The 23,035-nt window shown below is 34.0% G+C and overlaps 2 protein-coding genes across 2 annotated transcripts in view; one reads left to right on the top strand and one right to left on the bottom strand.

Annotated features, from left to right (window-relative positions):
• LOC110463808 (degenerin deg-1-like) overlaps positions 1 to 9,154 on the top strand; it is a 20,143-nt gene extending 10,989 nt beyond the window's left edge. Inside the window, exons 2-5 of the mRNA XM_021518685.1 lie at positions 1,301 to 1,521; positions 3,899 to 4,094; positions 4,363 to 4,405; positions 8,979 to 9,154. Of these exons, the coding sequence (XP_021374360.1) occupies positions 1,355 to 1,521; positions 3,899 to 4,094; positions 4,363 to 4,405; positions 8,979 to 9,154 (582 nt within the window). The 5' untranslated portion in view covers positions 1,301 to 1,354. The remainder of the gene's footprint in view (positions 1 to 1,300; positions 1,522 to 3,898; positions 4,095 to 4,362; positions 4,406 to 8,978) is intronic.
• Positions 9,155 to 21,624: 12,470 nt separating this feature from the next.
• On the bottom strand, positions 21,625 to 22,851 carry LOC110463817 (degenerin-like protein asic-2). The gene is made up of 3 exons (XM_021518695.1): positions 22,696 to 22,851; positions 22,294 to 22,369; positions 21,625 to 21,867 (listed from the first exon to the last, which is right to left on the bottom strand). Exons 1-3 carry the CDS (start codon positions 22,782 to 22,784, stop codon positions 21,685 to 21,687), a joined length of 348 nt encoding a protein of 115 aa, XP_021374370.1. The 5' UTR covers positions 22,785 to 22,851; the 3' UTR covers positions 21,625 to 21,684.
• Positions 22,852 to 23,035: the final 184 nt, after the last annotated feature.

Here is a 23,035-nt window from a genome sequence, read left to right as displayed (position 1 = left end):
TGTTACCACATTTTGTACTTTCTACTGTCACATGTACATAAGGGGTAGTTACCACACTTTGTTCTTTCTACTGTCGCATGTACATAAGGGGTGTTACCACACTTTGTACGTTTTACTGTCGCATGTACATAAGGGGATGTTACCAAACTTTGTACTTTCTACTGTCGCATGTACACAAGGGGAAGTTACCACACTTTGTACTTTCTACTGTTACATGAACATAAGGGGAAGTTGCCACACTTTGTTCTTTCTACTGTCACATGAACATAAGGGGATGTTGCCACACTTTGTACTTTCTACTGTCGCATGTAAATAAGGGGATGTTACCACACTTTGTTCTTTCTACTGTCACATGTACATAAGGGGTAGTTACCACTCTTTGTACTTTCTTCTGTCGCATGTACATAAGGGGATGTTACCACATTTTGTACTTTCTACTGTCTCATGTAAATAAGGGGATGTTACCACACTTTGTACTTTCTACTGTCACATGTACATAAGGGGATGTTGTCTTGTTTTGTTTTAAATTCATGCACACATAGTATAGGGCGCTAAATAAATGTTGTATATCATTATTATATGAAAATAATCGGGATAAATACAAATTATAGAAACATTATTCTATAATAGTCTTTTTGAATAAATAGGTGTTTAAAATATCTAAAAATAGTGTGTTTTTTAAAGCATTTTCAGTATTAGAAAACCATTTTTCTAGTTTATGTGGTGTATACATTTCAATATACATATAAAATGCCATTATATTTATCAAAATAATATCCTATTTCAATGCAAACACTAAGCAATTGATTGACTTTCAAATGTCACTCATTAATATTGAGCACTATATTTAACATAAACGAGCCATTCAGTCTACAATCAGGAATGGGTTGCCTTAATTTCTGCCAATTGACACATAGGAATCATGTGTAGTTTATGACGCATGCTCCAGTACATCTATATCTTTATGGACATTATTAGCGTTTTAGCGTTTTGATCAAGAAGCACTTTCTCTCATTTAGATGAGCAAGGTGGAAATAAGCATTAGGACACGGACTTAGATAATAAATCTAATTCCGTGATTAGGATAATAAGAAATATTATATTACATTGATATTTTAATGTAGAAAACGGTAAACTTATGTAATATTTAATACAAACAAACAGAAAATAGAGACATGCATAATTGCAAACGATCAAGCTTGACTGATTCTAAGGAAGGGAATAAGTGATTTTGGGGACACACAAGACTGATTTTACGAAATACATTTGTGATTAAGTTGAAAAAAATGTGCTTTTCTAGGGAGTCAACATAACCATCAAATCAACAAAGGCTGACGAAAAAACCCAAATCATCATGTTTCAGCCATTGAAGATGTTTATGGAATACACCTCAGTGCATGGTCTCGGACGCATCGCTACTGTGAAACATATAATACACAAACTGTTGTGGACCGTCCTCTTTCTTGCCTCTCTCGGGATGTGTATATACCAGGTTACTCGTTTGGGACAGCAATTCGTATCGTAAGTGTTTTTCTTTTAGGTTCCATTTTCATCAGAACTCTGCTTATTCGTATTCAAAATACTGTTGGTTATATTCTAAATAAATCTTTGTTTGAAAATTCTTATTGTTATATAATCGAAATTTTAAGATGTATATTTTATACATTTTACGTCATAATAACGATAAGACAATATCAATATGCCAAACATATGTTATACAGTGTATATATGCAGTCACATGTGGGTTTTCGATTTCTAAATCCATAACATGTCTTAATACATGGAAACAAAGAAGTGGATGCAATTATTAATTGTTAGACTGATTTGTTTATGACAAATCAAGCAAGATCGTTTTGCATATACTTACATGTATTTCACAGATGTCTTTTTATTGGCAAATAGGAAAACAATAGTATTAACTTTAGACCAACAAATAATCAGATTGAGTATCAACGTCTTTACATTTGCTTAGGAAGAGTAGGTTTTCGAGAAACTCTGGGAAAAGTCTGTGTAATAAATACTTGTAGCATAAATATGCCTATGTATTGTTTAATGGCTATCCCTTGCTGTTCTGCGATATTAGAGTTTTGATGGACCACACTAACAATTTTGTAATTCATGTTACTGATTGAAAAAAAAAAGATTGTTAAGACAAATTGTATTTATCTAAAACATATTACACATACTGATTAACCAATTAATAATTCTAATACTTAATCTTGGTGGTAATTAGGTCATGACATCCATGATTAAAATCCTCTTATCTTTATAGATGTATATTTCTCATATATTTACAAAAAACTACTACACCAATCCGAAGTTCTGACCCTTCTCCTAGTTAGTCAGTATTCTTTACAGACAGTATGTACACACACACATCGTGTCTACAAACAGTAAAGTTGGTCAATAAATTGATAGAGTAAATAATTTGAACGACTGACTAACTTATTTCATAACAATTATTGATAGGAGTAATGCTATGTATATACCGATTGACTTGTTGCTACCGTAGTTTACAGAGTATATTCTTTTATGTAAAAGTTATTCTTGTTGCATATACCATCTTTTTAGTTGCTATTTTGGTATTTGTTCGTACCTCTTAGCCGGCTTAGTTCTTACACGAATATCTCAATAAAGATATAAAGGTTGGTGAAGCTGTATGTAAAACAATGTAGTGATAGATATTACAGGATTCTCTAAAGGACAAAAGAATATTTTCAACCGAGTCAGGAGGCAATCCATCCGATCCAAAAAAATATCCCCGAGGAACAATGTTTCGTCTGTAAAATTGATCGGTATGAAATGAGGAATACAATTAAACAGGTGTCTATTGGATTTTGAACAATGATTTTTGTTCACACAATCGTTACTTGAGGAGATAGTTGTTGTTCATCACATGTAAATGTTTCCTGTTTTCCTTTCCTCTAAGGAAAATGTTTTACCATCCAGTACCAGCCTTAATAAAATTGTCATAGAGTTAGATTGTTGGTCCTTATCTTACACTTATCTTGAATGAACAAATAACATAGACCAAATGTGTGTTAACTATGATGCATATGACAATGTTATTATGGTAAATATTGTCTGAAGACACTAACTGGCATTCAAGTGTGCGTAGATACTCGAATACGTATTAAATAAATGCGTTAATACATATTTCAATGAAAATAAATTTGCTCGCATTGAAATAATTCAAAACCAATTTGGTAAGAATATGTCTATTGTCACCTTTTTTACAAACAGGTAAAACTTATTTGTATAGAAAATACTGAAAAAGTATTGAAATACATTATTTTCTTTGCGCATTAATTTAATCAATGTATTTTTGTTAGTTCATTGGTGGCGTATTGGTTGGAACTAAAGTATCTTTTTCTCGAAAATTGCGTTTCTTTCGTTGTGTATAAATTACAGACAGCTATGTTTTTTTCTTTCTTTCAAATGAACAAAAATGCATAGATGTCCAATATTTGCAATATACTTAATGTGGCCATGGTTTCATAAAAATGGAAAATACGTCGAAAAAAACACCGATTTCATACACCAGTTGGTACCTTAATGAAGATCAAATTCAAAACAAATAAAAAATAAAAAAAAAAGGAAAAGAAATAAAAAAACAAAAATCTTGTATCGTACGTATCAATCAAAATGATTAGATTTTAAACACATTATTACAAAGGCAATTTGTTAACTATCTATGAGTGACAAGGTAAAGTATATACCATATTAACGTTATTTATTGTTTTCGAAAATTCTAAGAAATTGTTGAGAATCAGATCATGTTAATGCCGTAATGTTTATGTATATTAAAATATTATATTGAAGCGTTTTTGATAGAATACCAAAGCTACATCATATATTGATCTTATTCTTACGCTATTGTATGGATCGATTGTTGTAGTAACCCGATCAGCACCACCATTTCACTTAAATATGAACCTCAGAAGTTCCCGTCTGTCTCCATATGTAACCTCAACCCTGCAAAGTTTTCCAAAATTGTTGGGATCCGGGAATTGCACCACATACTGCAGGAATCTTCCGATCACGGAACTATATCATTGGACAAATTTAGAAGCTTAAGCGGACTGACATTTCCGGTAAGTATATGGAGTTGTTTCGTGTAGATATATATCTGTAATATTGTGTTTTAAAATTCTTATTATGACTTCTTATCAGATTCTTTATAATTTTCCGTTTTGATCATTGGGTGACAGTATCATAGTAAGATACACATGCATGCAAATATGATCGTGCATATATTATAAGGTGCAAAAATGGTACTACATTTATATAAAAGAGATTTCAAACTTATGTTACTATTCATATAGAAACCAGTTCAATGATGTGCTTGAACTCTATTTTCAGCTGCCGAATTTCACATATACAGCAGACGAAAACTTCAATCTCAGTAAGCTTCTGTATTAATATGTTTTCTGATCGTAAGGGAAAATGATATGTTAATTTTGTTTTATAAAATGATGTAGCATCAAACATACTTGGGAACATTGATTCCAAATATAAGAGATTGTATTAAAAACACCACCTTACATTCGAACGTTAATTATATATAAAAACAACAGGCAGTTTAATCTTTATTTGTTGAAAGTGTTTTGGATAAAGGCACAAAACCTCGAGATGGTCGGAGCAGGCACAAACCTCGAGTTAGTCAGAGCAGGCCGTACAGATACAAACTTGAGTTAGTTAAAGCGAAAATAAACCTTGTGATAGTCGAAGTCAACACAAACCTCGCGTTTGCCAGAGCAGACACAAGCCTCCCGATAGCCGGATAGATACAAACTGAAGGTACAAATTGTAGTCGAAGCGAGCTCAAACTTCGAGATAGTCGAAGTAGGAATAAACCTTGAGATAGTCAAAATCAACACAAACCTCGAGTTTGTCGGAGCAGGCACAAGCCTCCCGATAGCCGGATAGATACAAACTGAAGGTACAAATTGTAGTCGAACCGAGCTCAAACTTCGAGATAGTCGAAGTAAGTACAAACCTTGAGCTAGTCGAAATCAACACAAACTTCGAGTTAGTCTGAGTAGGCACAAGCCTCCAGATAGTCGGGCAGGTAAAAAATCGAAGTAGTCGAAGCGAGCTCAAACTTCGAGATCATCGAAGTAAGAACCAACCTTGAGATAGTCGAAGTGAATACAAATCTCGAGTAAGTCGAATCGGGAGCAAGCTTCAAAATAATCTGAGCGAGCAAAACTCATCCTCGTTATCCAGGGGTTACGCTCACTTTCCTCTCTACACCCCTGGAATATGTCATAGCAAAAATTAAAGGCTCAGTGTGCGCCACCTTGTTGATGGGACAAGACGACTAGTTTGATCCTTTTATGTACATCAAAAGAATATCGCGGTCATGGAGCGGTAAAAATTGACAGGCTTTGAAGTCGGGCGTCTCTCCTTTGTTATCTTCAAAGGACAAGTATCAGCCTAGCGATTGGTCAGTTGTTGACCAATCAAGCAGCTATGTCCGTGCCTTCAATTTTGCTATGACATATCCCAGGGGTGTAGAGAGGAAAGTGAACGTAACCCACGGATATCGATAATGGCAAAAACCTGAACATAGTCAGGTCAGATACAAATCCCGAGACCTCGAGCTAGTCGAATCATTTTGTAAACTGCATAACGTAATTGTATGACAATCACCGTCATAGGACGTTCGTATTACCTCTATATTCTTCGTCCATCATTTACTTGTCATATGTAATAGCTCTGATCGTCGTCTATCATATATGTGTAAAACTACTCGTCTGTATTACCTCCGTGTCATTTGTCTATTAAATATGTGTAAAACTACTCGTCTGTATTACCTCCGTGTTCTTTATATATCATATATATGTAACACTACTCGTCTGTATTTCCTCCGTGTCCTTTATCTATTATATATGTGTAAAACTACTCGTCTGTATTGCCTCCGTGTCCTTTATCTATCATATATGTGTAACACTACTCGTCTGTATTGCCTCCGTGTCCTTTATCTATCATATATGTGTAACCACTACTCGTCTGTATTACCTCCGTGTCCTTTTTCTATCATATATGTGTAACACTACTCGTCTGTATAACCTCCGTGTCCTTTGTCTATTATATATGTGTAACACTAGTCGTCTGTATTCCCTCCGTGTCCTTTATCTATTATATATGTGTAACACTAGTCGTCTGTATTACCTCCGTGTCCTTTATCTACTATATATGAGTAAAAATACTCGTCTGTATTACCGCCGTGTCATTTGTCTATTATATATGTGTAAAACTACTCGTCTGTATTACCTCCGTGTCCTTTTTATATCATATATGTGTAACACTACTCGTCCGTATTACCTCCGTGTCCTTTATCTATTATATATGTGTAACACTACTCGTATGTATTACCTCCGTGTCCTTTATCTATTATATATGAGTAAAATTACTCGTCTGTATTACCTCCGTTTCATTTGTCTATTATATATGTGTAAAACTTCTCGTCTGTATTACCTCCGTGTCCTTTATCTATCATATATGTGTAACACTACTCGTCTGCATTACCTCCGTGTCCTTTATCTATTATATATGAGTAAAATTACTCGTCTGTATTACCTCCGTTTCATTTGTCTATTATATATGTGTAAAACTACTCGTCTGTATTACCTCCGTGTTCTTTATATATCATATATATGTAACACTACTCGTCTGTATTTCCTCCGTGTCCTTTATCTATCATATATGTGTAACAATACTCGTCTGGATTACCTCCGTGTCCTTTATCTATTAAATATGTGTAACACGACTCGTCTGTATTACCTCCGTGTCCTTTAACTATTATATATGAGTAAAAATACTCGTCTGTATTACCTCCGTGTCATTTGTCTATCTCGTCTGTATTACCTCCGTGTCCTTTATATATTATATATGAGTAAAAATACTCGTCTGTATTACCGCCGTGTCATTTGTCTATTATATATGTGTAAAGCTTCTCGTCTGTATTACCTCCGTGTCCTTTATATATCATATATGCGTAACACTACTCGTCTGTATAACCTCCGTGTCCTTTATCTATTTTATATGTGTAACACTCCTCGTCTGTATTACCTCCGTGTCCTTTATCTACTATATATGAGTAAAAATACTCGTCTGTATTACCGCCGTGTCATTTGTCTATTATATATGTGTAAAACTTCTCGTCTGTATTACCTCCGTGTCCTTTATATATTATATATGTGTAACACTACTCGTCTGTATTACCTTCGTGTCCTTTATCTATCATATATGTGTAACCACTACTCGTCTGTATTACCTCCGTGTCCTTTGTCTATTATATATGAGTAACACTACTCGTCTGTATTACCTCCGTGTCCTTCATCTATCATATATGTGTAACACTACTCGTCTGTATTGCCTCCGTGTCCTTTATCTATCATATATGTGTAACCACTACTCGTCTGTATTACCTCCGTGTCCTGTATATATCATATATGTGTAACACTACTCGTCTGTATAACCCCCGTGTCCTTTATATATCATATATGTGTAACACTTCTCGTCTGTATTACCTCCGTGTCCTTTATATATTATATATGTGTAACACTACTCGTCTGTATAACCTCCGTGTCCTTTGTCTATTATATATGTGTAACACTACTCGTCTGCATTACCTCCGTGTCCTTTATCTATTATATATGTGTAACACTAGTCGTCTGTATTACCTCCGTTTCCTTTATCTATTATATATGTGTAACACTAGTCGTCTGTATTACCTCCGTGTCCTTTATCTATTATATATGAGTAAAAATACTCGTCTGTATTACCTCCGTGTCATTTGTCTATTATATATGTGTAAAACTACTCGTCTGTATTACCTCCGTGTCCTTTATATATCATATATGTGTAACACTACTCGTCTGTATTACCTCCGTGTCCTTTGGCTATTATATATGTGTAACACTACTCGTCTGTATAACCTCCGTGTCCTTTATCTATTATATATTTGTAACACTACTCGTCTGTATTACCTCCGTGTCCTTTGTCTATTATATATGTGTAAAACTACTCGTCTGTATTACCTCCGTGTCCTTTACCTATTATATATGTGTAACACCACTCGTCTGTATTACTTCCGTGTCCTTTGTCTATTATATTTGAGTAAATCTCCTCGTCTGTATTACCTCTGTGTCCTTTATCTATCATATATGAGTAAAACTCCCCGTCTGTATTACCTCCGTGTCCTTTATATATCATATATGTGTAACACTACTCGTCTGTATTACCTCCGTGTCCTTTATCTATTATATATGTGTAACACCACTCGTCTGTATTACTTCCGTGTCCTTTGTCTATTATATTTGAGTAAATCTACTCGTCTGTATTACCTCTGTGTCCTTTATCTATCATATATGAGTAAAACTACCCGTCTGTATTACCTCCGTGTCCTTTATCTATTATATATGAGTAAAACTACTCGTCTGTATTACCTCCGTGTCCTTTGTCTAATATTTGAGTAAATCTCCTCGTCTGTATTACCTCTGTGTCCTTTATCTATCATATATGAGTAAAACTACTCGTCTGTATTACCTCCGTGTCCTTTATCTATTATTTATGAGTAAAACTACTCGTCTGTATTACCTCCGTGTCCTTTGTCTAATATTTGAGTAAATCTCCTCGTCTGTATTACCTCTGTGTCCTTTGTCTAATATTTGAGTAAAACTACTCGTCTGTATTATGTCTGTGTCCTTTGTCTATTATATTTGAGTAAATCTCCTCGTCTGTATTACCTCCGTGTCCTTTATCTATTATATATGAGTAAAACTACTTGTCTGTATTACCTCTGTATCCTTTGTCTATTATACGTGTGTAAGACTACGCATTGTTATCACCACTATGTTCTTTGTTCAGATCAGTACGACCGCCCGTTTGTATGACCGTCGTACTCACGTCTATCGTAGACCTTTTCGAACACACGTTTGTCTTACTGTTGTGTCTTTCGACCATTTCAGATCAATACGACCATCCCCTCGGCATGGCGAAGAAGCTGTTTGAAGCTCGTTTGGCGAACATGCCCATTGAAAATCTAACTGCCCTTAACGACGTGTTCGAGTTTTTCATAATGGACTGCAAATATAGAGGAATAAACTGTTACAAGCAGTATGTAATTTGGTCATTTTCCCCTTAGAAGGCTGAAGGATTATCTAAAATTTAGAAATATATAACGTGAAAAGATAATCCAACAGGATACAGGAAGTTAGCAGGCATACAATGTTTTTTTTACATAATAACAATTGTTTCTATGAGATTTGGAGGCGAAATAGGTCAAAACCAAAACATGAATTATACTTAGCGTTTTGACTATTCGAAGTCTTGAATGCAGCCAATAGCATAAACCTACGTACAAAAGAAATGTTTTTTGTTCAACTCATTACAATACAAGAAGAGACAATATACGTATACAGTACATACCATTCTGGTAAAACCCATATCAGCTCAGGTTTATTCAATATTTCAAAAAAGAAATATTGCGTGCGGAACTATTTGTACTTATATTTGCGTCATAGCATGTCCTTAAATAGCATTAACTGATGATAGGAGGCTTAACCGTTAAAACTACGGTAACATTTTCCTGTCTAAGGTATTCTAAACGTTAAAACTACGGTTACATTTTCCTGTCTAAGGTATTTTAAACGTTAAAACTACGGTAACATTCTCCTGTGTACAGTATTTTAAACGTTGAAACCACGGTAACATTTTCCTGTGTACAGTATTTTAAACGTTAAAACTACGGTAACATTTTCCTGTGTAAGGTATTTGAAACGTTAAAACTACGGTAAAATTTTCCTGTGTAATGTATTTTAAACGTTAAAACTACGGTAACATTCTCCTGTGTACAGTATTTTAAACGTTGAAACCACGGTAACATTTTCCTGTGTACAGTATTTTAAACGTTAAAACTACGGTAACATTTTCCTTTGTAAGGTATTTGAAACGTTAAAACTACGGTAACATTTTCCTGTGTACAGTATTTTAAACGTTAAAACTACGGTAGCATTTGCCTGTGTACAGTATTTTAAACGTTAAAACTACAATAACATTTCCTGTGTACAGTATTTTAAACGTTAAAACTACGGTTACATTTTCCTGTGTAATGTATTTTAAACGTTAAAACTACGATAACATTCTCCTGTGTACAGTATTTTAAACGTTAAAAATACGTAAACATTTTCCCGTGTAAGGTATTTTAAACGTTAAAACTACGGTAACATTTTCCCGTGTAAGGTATTTTAAACGTTAAAACTACGGTAACATTTTCCTGTGTACAGTATTTCAAACGTTAAAACTACGATAGCATTTTCCTGTGTACAGTATTTTAAACGTTAAAACTACAATAACATTTCCTGTGAACAGTATTTTAAACGTTAAAACTACAATAACATTTCCTGTGTACAGTATTTTAAACGTTAAAACTATGGTAACATTTTTCCTGTGTAATGTATTTTAAACGTTAAAACTACGATAACATTCTCCTGTGTACAGTATTTTAAACGTTAAAACTACGGTAACATTTTCCTGTGTAAGGTATTTTAAACGTTAAAACTACGGTTACATGTTCCTGTGTCAGTATTTTAAACGTTAAAACTACGGTAACATTTTCCTGCATTCAATATTTTAAACGTTAAAACTACGCAAGGGTTTTCCTGGAAAAATATTGAATAACATTAAAACTACGGTTACATTTTCCTGTGTAATGTATTTTAAACGTTAAAACTACAATAACATTTCTTGTGTACAGTATTTTAAACGTTAAAACTACGGTAACATTTTCCTGTGTATAATATTTTAAACGTTAAAACTACGGTAACATTTTCCTGTGTACAGTATTTTTAACGTTAAAATTACGGTAACATTTTATTTTTAACTTAATGTTTTTATGATGCTTCATTTGCAGGAATTTCACCGTTGTTCGCGATGGCCATCGCATTTGTTACAGAATGAACAATGATTTGTCCCATATAGAAACTGCTGGCCCTGATGACGGTAAATACATTTATACCGTTAGTAATGTTTAGTGTTCAAATCAAACGTGAAGTGTTCAAATAAAATATTTAGTGTTCAAATCAAATGTTTAGTGTCGAAATCAAATGTTTAGTGTCGAAATCAAATGTTTAGTGTTCATATCAAATAGTTAGTGTTCAAATCAAATATTTAGTGTTCAAATCAAATGTTTAGTGTCCAAATCAAATGTTAAGTGTTCAAATCAAATGTTCAGCGTTCAAATCAAATGTTAAGTTTCCAAATCAAATGTTAAGTGTTCAACTCAAATGTTCAGTGTTCAAATCAAATGTTAGATTTCCAAATCAAATGTTAAGAAACACGTGCTACCATAAAGCAACATGCACTCCCCAAAACAGTGGTTATTTATTTAGAAAGTAATGAGTAACATATCTATGTTGTATTGTAATTATCGAAAAACAGGATCTAAAAGTGTTTGATAGTACGAGGACCTCTGTATTGTGACGAACTTTTCTCAATTTGCTACCGAATCTTGACGTTCAAGTGGTGAAATATGGTTAAAAGATATCGGAAAGTATCATCAAATTCGAAGCAACTAAAACCCGTTAAAAGTAAAAACAAAACGTTTGTGAATATAAAGGTAATTGCAATACACTATTTACAAATTACTGAGCAAGTCAATTACATGTATAAATACCTGACGAATGCTATATTCAATACTTGCTATGAAGCTTACCGAGTGCCATGTTATCCTAAGCTCTCATCATTCATCAATCGTGCTACTCTATGCTGTGACTTTGTTCTGCCTGATTTAACAGGACTTGAACTGATCATATCTGTTGGACAATCGGAGTTCATTCCTTTTGTGACTGAATCTGCTGGAGTGCGAGTCATTATACAGGATGACGGCGCTGATATATTTTCTGGAAACGGCTTCAATCTTCCCACCGGTTTCGAAATCGACATTGGCGTTTCGGTGGTAGGTATCAATAATTAATAAAAATAATGATAATTTATAAAGGATAGTAAATGATAATAAATAGTTTATCAATATGTTTGTTTCGATTTCTAAAATCTCCGTGGCGATTATGGAGACCAAATTAGCGAAGTGATAAATATGTAAGACAAACAAGTACATATATCATACATCAAAGTATAAATTTGGACATATAAGTCATCTATTAAGTACGTAATGACACGTTACGTAAACAATGTTCGTTTGATTGTTTAAGTCTTTACCAGATGTAATATCACATAACGACAGTATACGTTTCTAATGGGGCTACTGGATTGCTATTTTATCAGGCTTCGTACCATGACGATTGTCATACCATAAATACTAATACAGGAATATTTGCCCTATACACTGTCATATTGTGACCACAGCCTAATCGAAGATTGAAGGTTGCAATTGGGAAAACAGATTAAGCTTAATGTGTTTGGTGTCAACTATAAGTACCCTTTACAGAAAATATTTCGAGGACAACTCTACAGGGCAGGGATTTAGAAAATGCATTAGTATGAGGCGACTAATGAGGGGAACACCTGCATAATTTGGAATTTGTTTCTTGCCTCTACACAAAAATGACAAATCTTAATCTTGTGTCTCTGTGCTTGACGTTCAACTTTCAGTTGAGAGCGATAAGGACTGGTTTCCATCAGATCCGTGCTTTCGCAGGGAGGTTAATACAAAATACCGACTCCAGCATTCACATATACATTACATTCATGGACGGAAGTACTTAAATGACCTAAGTTGTGAATAAGACATTAAACTGAATGAACCAACCAAACCAAACCCCTCGGGGTGGACAAGTGCCACGCGATGAACGGGAATCAATACATTGTAATCATAACGTGATCCTGACGGAAACTAATTCGGTCCTTATCTTTATCTTACCACGATAAGATTAAACTCAAATCAGCTAAAATTGATTGTTTTAAATAATACATTAATGAATCAGTAGAAATTCGCTGTTTATTTGAACTAAATATTGCGGCATTGTATTAATGTATATATACAAAGTGTGGAACACAGACGCAGTATACATACGTTTAATTTTGTCATGAACATGATCTATATGCGCATAAAAATTAAAAGGAAATCTCGAAAGCCAGAAACTCAAACCAATGGCAAGCATGTAAGAATCTTACTCCGCTATTTCTACGCTATGACACTCAAATCATCTACCAGGGATGAAAATCAACGCTTAAAACTACAACATCATTTATGATTTTAAAATAACAATGTAAGCCCCTTATCTTTATGTTTTACTTATATACAAACAATGATAACATTACAAACTTCTATGTAAATCTATAGTCTGAGACATACAGAGAGGCGGGGCCAGATCAGCGCTGTGTGGAAAACAGTCTCTGGCAAAGAAAATTGGTAAGTCAATACCTTACTATAATAATATTTATTATTTTGTAAATTATTTTTTATTTTATTGATTAATTTATTAATATCGTGTGTGTGATTATGGTGTGAATTTTACATTATAAACCTTTTTATACTTTGGTTGCGGAAGTGGAGCATTGCTTCAATTGTAAATATTAAGGCACACAGGTCAACGAAGTAGTACGATATGGTAACATCAATTAAAAAGGTTATTATTTTCATTTTTACACCCGATGAATCAAGTATAAAATGTAGATAGTGTTGATAACATAAAGTTCCAGATAATATGCACTTCTGTGTAGTCTTGATGGAGGTCCAAAGGTGAAGACAGTGGGTCGTTATTTCAAAATGAATAGTTTGAAGAGAAATTAAACGCAGACATTAAAGTTTAAATACATGTTCGCGGTAGACTCGTGCCAAATCCATCGTCTATTTTGTATTCTAATAGGCTTGTTTGATGAACTGTTCCATTGCACACGCAACAAAACACTGTCGGTGTGCACCATACCATGGCTACAGCGTGGACATCAAAGACACATGTATTACAGTGGACGGTAAGTAATAACGTTGTGGTGATAGTAGTGGTGATAGTAGTAGTAGTAGTAGTAGTAGTAGTAGTAGTAGTAGTAGTAGTAGTAGTAGTAATAATCGGAATCGTAGTAGTAGTAGTAGTAATAGTAGTAGTAGTAGTAGTAGTAGTAGTAGTAGTAGTAGTAGTAGTAGTAGTAGTAGTAGTAGTAGTAGTAGTAGTAGTAGTAGTAGTAGTAGTAGTGGTAGTAGTAGTGGTAATGAAATGTGGCATTATACAACATCACTCATGAACCTATACGTTTAACGCTTAGATATGAAATGCTTAAAAGATGAGACGGGCTCGATGCTGAAGAGTGAAACCTGTGCAGCCTGCAAGTTTCCGTGTTTGTAAGTTATCGTTTTAAATAATATACCCATACTGTTTTTTTAGCATACTCAATTATTTACTATACTTGTATATTCATCTAGCGCACTTGCTTATCTTTATACATGTATATTAATATATAAATCGTGTTTTTTTGTAGCATAAATATTGTATCCTTCATATAATTGAAAAGTTAATATGCCGATATACTCTGTATCACATGAGCAACATGAACATAATGTACTCCATAAAAGAAACTGGTAAATTATAACTGAAAAGTGTTCCAAACCTGTCCACCAAAGTCGGATTAAAAACAGTCTTATACGTGATAATCAACGTATTTTACCAAATGATTTGTTGATTATGATAGCATCATCAAATATATATAAGGATAGATAATTCTTATACTAGGTAAATAAAACCCGTTATTTGTCCGAATGTACATATCCACTCGTAATTCTTTTCTCAACATACTCTGCTGATTTCGCATATGGAATTTTAAATATTTGCATTTTAGCGAGAAATCCTACAAAACACCCATTTCGATGTCGAGATGGCCATCTGATGCTTACAGGGAAATCCTGGCAGTGGACTACAACTGGGGGGACAAAGTTGATAAGATCAGGTAATATTAGAACTAGACGAAAGCAACGAATAGTTTATTTGTAAATTTAACCTCCACTATTAAATAACTAACACATAGATTAACGAGTTGATAGTTACACTGTAAATGAGCATTTCCAAAATACTACGTGCGGTGTAAATCGGTAATTTTCAATCGGATTGTTTGATTTATATTTTCAGGACGGATTTCATGCGGCTTCGGGTGTATTTCTCAACAATGACAAAAGAAATTATCAAGGAAGAACTTTCTTACACGGTAAGGCATTTAATGATTTTATGGCTCTTTGTTATTAAAAGTGATTGTGCTACGTAAGCTCTTTATTTCGATGTAACTTCCCCGGTTCTTATTTCTCAGACGTGCTATTACTTTGACTTGACCTAAGTTTACGTGGCGGGCTGTGTCGTCGATGAACCAGAGGTCGCTACCCTTCCTGAATACTCGGTCTTCTTCTCCGAGTACTTTTTTCTAAAGTCTCCGTTTAAATCTTCCTTAGTACAATTTGCCCTAGTTTAATGGATTTAGAGTTCAAATTACTTAAGTAATCTTTTGATTTTTTTTTATTAATAATGTAAATGTTACAAAATTACTAGCACCGAAGTCATCTTATACAATATATTCTATTATCATGTTATCAAACATATCAACCTTCATATCGCAAAAGGAAATAGAATATGTCTCAATCAAATCATGATGACTACAATTAAACCTGTCAGTAATGATCATCAACACATTCTATTAATATAAAAGTAAACATTGACTGATAAACTAGTCACTTTTACCACTGACGGGCTACATTACCCGTTAATGACACAGATATAAGGCGAACATAAATAAAAACAAAAACAAAAAAAAAGCGCAGTGCCTATAAAATGTTTTTGCATAGCAGAATAAGGGCTGAACATCGCCTATGTTGTCATGCTTAAATGGTTTTTCTATGTGTCAATGTAGTACACATGTTAGTATGTATGTGATAGTAGTAGTAATAGTAGTCGTAGTAAGCAGTGGTAGTAATAGTAGTAGTAGTAGTAGTAGTAGTAGTAGTAGTAGTAGTAGTAGTAGTAATGGTAGTAGTAGTAGTAGTAGTGGTAGTAGTAGTAGTAGTAGTAGTAGTAGTAGTAGTAGTAGTAGTAGTAGTAGCAGTAGCAGTAGTAGTGGTAGTAGTAGTAGTAGTAGTAGTAGTAGTAGTAGTAGTAGTAGTAGTAGTAGTGGTAGTAGTAGTAATGGTAGTAGTAGTCGTAGTAGTAGTAATGGTAGTAGTAGTAATGGTAGTAGTAGTAGTAGTCGTAGTAAGCAGTAGTAGTTGCATAGTCATTGCAATGCCGCACATTCACAGATAGCGCTTGATACAGAGAATTGATGTTCTTTACTTGCTAACCAGATGTGGTAACATTAATTTTGGTTTATAAGGAATTAATTTTGATTATATCATGACACATATATCAATTACAAATGATCAAATGTATATCCTATTCTTGTCTATTAGTCAGAGAACTTCGTCAGCGACATTGGAGGGCAGCTTGGCTTGTGGGCAGGTCTGTCTGTACTGAGTCTTGCCGAGGTGGTTGAGATTCTTGTTCTTTGTGTAACTCATTGTTGCAAGAGGAAAAGCAGGACCAATCACTCAGATATACCTCAAAACATATCGGTCTCGGAGGAATCCTAAAAGGTCAACTAGAACGTTTTTGACTGGTCGGAAGTAGGGAAGATTTTGGACATCTCAACTGACATGTTTTCAACTTTTATCGTGTTTTGCGCACACCTTGTTACCGATATGTCGCTCATAGTACAGGAAGATATTATCAAACAACATCTATAACTTCATTTCTTATTTTAAGGAAAAAATCTGATGAGGATTAAAGGGATAAAACACATACATTTTGAACGAAATCATTAAGGAGTGGGATTAGTCTTACTAAAGCGTTATACTGTGAAACATGGAACGTTCGCTATGTATAAATATTCGTTGTTTTGAAGGTTATTGTAGAAAATAAAAACAACAAATTTAGTTTATGTATTTTATTTGTTTCTGTTCGTATTGGGTATCCACGAAAGTTTGTACAACGAAACAATCTAAATGGCTTCAAACCACGAAAGTTTGTACCACAAAATGATCTAAAACCACAAACATTTCATTTTATACAATACTACGTGATTGCCATTTGTAGTCTTAAGTGTGTGTGAGGGTATAGGACGCTAGTTGTAAACGTTTCCTGCAGGTTATGGGTCCTGAAGTCAAACGGTTGTTATATAATGCTAATATTTTTATTAGCAATACACTCAGAGCACTGATGTTTTCATTGTCTGTTCTGTGACTACACCACTTTGGAGTTACACGAAGACATATCTATCCTTACTGAAACCTAATTGTTGCACATTGCACACACAACGTATTTTTGTAATCTAGTTTACACGGCTAAAACTGGAATGTTCTCAGTTGAGTACCGGTTAAGAAACAACAACCGTATCTTTGTCATCAGGAAATGTGTTATGCATAAATGCAAAAGTGACACGCCCAACGATAATGTGATGGTATCTTTATTAACTTATTAAATATTGGTACATAATGTGTGTCCTAATGCATTTAAAACAGAAGTTATTTCATACTTCACGTAACAGTTTTTATCTTCGGTGATGCGAGTATATGTATTACTCTAAGTGAAAACTCAAATGAATCTTTGAATCTTTAATAAAAGCTATCTTACACAACATAACACGCCAACAGATCAAAATCCCAAGGTTTGATTACAAACACGTTACTTTGTAAACTGAAGTATCAATATTGATTAGGTATTCCAAGTTATATTACACTAATGCCCCAATACAAGATAGTCTGGTTTTATTGTAAATGTCATGTCAGATCATAAGGCTTTACGATTTTAAAATGGCATGTTTCAAGAAAAAAACGAAGGCTGATATAAGATACAATAAACGCACATTTTAATAGGTGAATGACATGTTTACCCTTATGTTTATCCACGACTACCGATTTTCTCCTTGTTTTTGAAACTCCGATTTATATATCTTTGTTGTTTCAAGATATTTTAATGCCTTTTCTGCAGGTAATAAATTTCGTCAGTGACATTGGTGGCCAACTCGGCCTCTGGATTGGAGTCTCAATTTTGAGCCTTTTGGAAGTCTTGGAACTAGTGTGTCTTCTGATAATGAACATTTGCCAGCAGAGCAAACTCGGAGTCTTACACAGGGAGGCAACTTCTTCAAAACTGGAGAAAGACGGCCAACATCAACCAGAAATGATGCAAGTCCAAGACTTGACCATATAAGATAAATATGCTATTTCTTTGTTATATTTATCATGACTTTTTTTCTATTTCTCTAAAGAGATTTCTATTTGAGTATACCAGAACTGTCTTGAAAGCCTCCCTTGGAAAGATAGTGAAGAACCGTTGCAAGAGACCGGTTGCAACTTCTGAATGACTAGTTCTGAACTGCAGGGACAGTAATTCATAAACATGTTGTATGTTCATGCTTAACATGAGATGACACTGATGTATTATAGTGTACTGATTTATGGGAGAAAATGTTTTCTATCCGATGAACTATTTGTTTATACAGGAGTTTGTGAGCTTTTACCCTATGGGTAATATTAATGACATGTATATACTAGCATATGTTATATTTTACCGTATTGTTAATATCGATGATGAAATATGTATTTTAGCTAGAGTATCAATATATAAAGTCAACCATTTCGTTTGAAATATCTTTCCATGAGGGAAATATTTATGCATTTTCATATATATTGAGTGACATTTATCAACAGAAGATACTCGAATATGTTATCGAAAGTCCTGTAGTCACGAGTGAAGTATATATCGACAATATTGAAGGTGATAATGCATCATTTATATTTATTAATTGAATACTTTATGATTAATGAATGTCTCTAAAAACGAGTATAGATATACTATATAGTCTGATTAGACAGCAATATCAGAGCGGGTAGCATGTCAGACAACTGACTGAGTGATTGTAGGCTCGAACCACGCCACATCGGTTCTCTCTTTTTATATTATTGACTACACTGACGTAATACCATTTGGAAGAAAACTGAGATGACGATGAACGTAACGAGTAAATGTTTTCCAGGTTGGGATAATGGGGTTCACACTATAAAGGACAAAGAGATAAACATATCTATAATTGGTATTTGTAACATTAGTTTCTTTGTCGTATTCACATTCATGTTACTGACAAGCAAATCCCAATGTCTGCTATGGAGAGTGTTATTAAAATACCTACGACAATAGGCATAACGTGTTCGTCCTCCTCTACGTGGTCATCAGACTAAACAAACCATAACCTCTACGTAAACCTAATATATGTTTTGATTTAATACCTTGATGTTTTGTATCATACTGTTTTAAGGCAAACTAGTGTATTATGTGTTAAATTGTAAACCAAGGATCCCCGTAACACAGAGAAAACCTGTCACATTGGAAAATGTTCTTCCCTGTATCGCTATAGCTTAGTCAATAATTTCTGATAAGACACCATATCTCGCGAGTCTTTTACGAAGACAATAAGAAGGAGGAAGTAGATCACATGTGTTCAACGACAGTTTTCTGAGCATGAAGATTTAGCGGGACTAAACCGGGATTTTAACCCCAAAACTGAGATTGAAATATTATCGCTCTAACCGACTAAGCTACATGTCAACCTACAAGTAAACGGAAGTGTGTTGGCCAAACTGCGGAACAGCTATATCAAAAACAATATAAAGGGTAGGTTAATGTTTATTCAAAGACCCTGAGTGTAGTCGAAAGGGGATCATTAAACCTAGTTTTCTATTTCATATTCTCATTAGGTTAGGTTTTAATATATGTAACTGTTAAATAAATGTTTTACGTTTAATTGTGTCAGCATTCTTTTTTATTTATTTTTTATTTTTCAAATTATCTTTTTTTTCGGATTGATATCATGCATGTATCGTTTTTATTCTACTATTTTACTTTGTTCGTATATCTATTTTTGATACATCAAGAACTATCTTCCTCTTTCTCCCACCACCATTGTAGGTTTCCTCTATTCCGACTCATTCGATAAACTAGCTTTGTGTTGGTAAACAATTTTAGTAATCTACTAGTGTGTAACACCCCGGAGGTTATTTCATTGGAAGATCTCATAATTATAACAATACTTTGTGACGGCTTGTTCTACTGTGTCGTCATTGCTCATTATTGTGCGACATTATTATTATTCTATAAATAAATTTCTATCTACGGATCCATTCAAGGTACTTAAACGTAGAAATGAACTTGTTAATCATCAACTTTTCGTCGATTGTATTGCTTGATCGAAACGATCTTCATAAGACAACTTACACGTGATTTTTGACAATGGCGTCTTGGTTCTTCTGTGTGTAATGAAAATAGGATGCATCAGACTCTAAACGTTTGCCTCCAGTATTCATAGACACGTTTATAATGCATTATAAATATTATTTTTATCGTATTCTTTTTAAAACAAGCTAACATTATCATCGGTCGAATTGTCTTCTAGTTACAAAAGTGTCCAATTCGACGTTGGCGACATGAATATATTTTTATATGAGATGCACTTGCTCTTATTTATGACTAAGTTATAAGAGTTTTTTTTAATACCAATTGATTAATTTTCCGACTTAACCGAATTCTCGGTCTTAGTTGCCAAATACCGAAAAAAACTCGTTTCTCATAATTTGATTAATATATATGAATGCCATATCTTAAATCATGATATTCTTATCATTTTGTTTAAAAAACATTTACACAGCTGAGAAATATCCCGATTACGAAATTCCGCAAAGTTACACACGCTGTCATATCGCCCACGTGTTAGGACGTCGATGTCGAAAATACTTCGAGTACCATTCTTGTTCCATAGTTACACTGAAAGAGTTAGTATATAAGTTTAACTAACCGAATATGATTTCTCTCAAATTCTAAATAATATCGATGAGATATTTTGTTTTATTGATGACGAATGCTACATTTATTTATGACAAATATAGAAACAAGAAAATATGGATGAATTCTCATATAGGGGAGGGAACTCCCGTTCGGTAGGAATTTACCTACCATGTCAGTCAAAACACGAAATTTCAGAAGTACAACATTTATTCACAAAATCTTTTTTTCGACATTTCAAAAAAGATATACACATAAAAATATAAACACGATATTAAAATTTGAAAACTCCACAAATAACATAGAAAGTCCAATACCCTCTCGAAATCAATGAATGGGTAAGATAAAGTTGTGTGTAATGACGCGCACAACTTATACCATCTTATTATTGTCATAATGCTTTATATAGTTCTGATTGGATGGTTCCTCCCCAGGTCTCCAGACTGCATCTCTTAAGTTCTGAGAAATTATATCTGCAGGCATCCTACACTTCTATCACTAAGAATACCTTCTTTCAGAGATTTCGGGGTTCTATGTGATGTATAGTTGTCTATGTTCCATACGTACAGTGATCAAACATCACAGACACCATTTGGAATCAACTAACATAGACACATATTCCGTCTTTGCGTATTGCAGAGTTATCTTCTCTTGTGAGCAGGTATTGATTGCTACGTCTTTGGCTTGTGTGAGAAAATTGCGTCGATTTCTCAAACATTGATGACGTTACTCTCACAAACAAATGACGTAACAATCAATACCTGCTCACAAGAGAAGATAACTCTGCAATACGCAAAGACGGAATATATAAGAGAAATTCAGTGAAGATCTCGTGTACATACGTGTCGGGCTAATAAAGTGTAACATTGTGTTACATTCGTTCCATTTCAACGTCCCTCTGCTTTTTATCCGGATCCTTCTCCTTTATACGATTTCGCCTCACACACGCGTTGATAAATAGACAAAAGAGTTCTATGATTTCTATGAGACTGAGCACTGAGAAGCCCGCCCACAGTCCTAACTGTCCTCCTATGTCACTCAGGAAATTCTCCTCCTAAACAACAAAATTTTGTATTTGAGAAAGTATCACATGTTACAGCAGTAAGCAACAACTGTATACAACTGCTTTCGGTAGAAAGAATTCGCGGAATAAGTTCATCATAAAGAACATTTCTATGGAATTAAATTCAAAAGACTTATCAAAACAGCCACTGATGCTCTGTAAATGGATTGAAACATTGTTAATAACTCAAAATAATTCATTTTTATTCTGATGATATAAAAGAACAGTATTCTTTTTCTAAACCAAACATCACTGGGCTTATAATCAAATAGAAATAGACAGGCTTACGAATCAGACATATATTACACAAAGGTGTATGAAACGGGATGTAGTGTATAATACATTATATATGCTCAAAGCTCAAGTTGGATGCTATAAAATAATTTAAGCTTACAATGCAGATGTAAGTATACTAACTGTGTAAGCAACCTCCTCTTCAACAACTTCTTTTGTCAACGAGTGCAGATATACCCTCACATTCAGTATGTCACTACTGTAACGGATGATAGAAAAAAACATTAAACTAAAAGGTGCGATACAAATAATCAATTACCTGTAATTCGGGTTATCTCAGTTTCGGGATAAGATTCTGTTACATCCCAAACTCTGTTTACGCCTTGGTTGATATTATGTTACATGATCTTAGCCATCGAATGAGATAACCCCCTCTCGCTCACTTTCAGGTAATATATTTTATCAATCTCTGTGTCAAGACATTCCTTTATATAGAATCTTTCAACCTGAAATAAAAATCATTCAACAAGCATGGATTATTTTTTGCCTGCACAATACAAACATAATCAAAGAACACATACATACCTGATTTTGTGATAGTCCTTTTTGCTCCTTTTATCTAATGCAGTTACAATAGGTTTGAAATTCCCAGACGGCCAGCGTGTCATAGACATTATTGGAATGTATCGTGTCTCCCTAGTAAGACAAATAAAAGCTTTTTTACGGTTCTGTGCAACACATATGCATATTTCCGACTATTTATAATTTCTCAATAACCAAATTTTATAAACACGCGTTGTTGTTCCAGGAAATCACACACGCACAAAACAACAACAAACCAAAATATTGAAAGTATTTTCGTGCTGGCAAATCGATATATTTTTTGTTTGTTCAAATTTGGTCTTAAATAGAGTGTCTTGATTTT

This window comes from Mizuhopecten yessoensis, unplaced genomic scaffold, assembly GCF_002113885.1.
Source record: "Mizuhopecten yessoensis strain PY_sf001 unplaced genomic scaffold, ASM211388v2 scaffold10933, whole genome shotgun sequence".
NCBI lineage: Eukaryota > Metazoa > Mollusca > Bivalvia > Pectinida > Pectinidae > Mizuhopecten > Mizuhopecten yessoensis.
The sequence above is the reverse complement of the archived record's forward strand: the minus strand, read 5'-3'. Positions and strand labels throughout refer to the sequence as shown.

Excerpts from the sequence above, each read along its gene's own strand:
- LOC110463817 (XM_021518695.1), bottom strand. The coding sequence starts at position 22,784 with ATGTCTATGACACGCTGGCCGTCTGGGAATTTCAAACCTATTGTAACT. Across the intron at positions 22,370-22,695 it reads AAGGACTATCACAAAATCAG|TAGTGACATACTGAATGTGA; the intron begins GTATGTATGTGT and ends CATCCGTTACAG. Across the intron at positions 21,868-22,293 it reads AAGAGGAGGTTGCTTACACA|GAGGAGAATTTCCTGAGTGA; the intron begins GTTAGTATACTT and ends TTTGTTGTTTAG.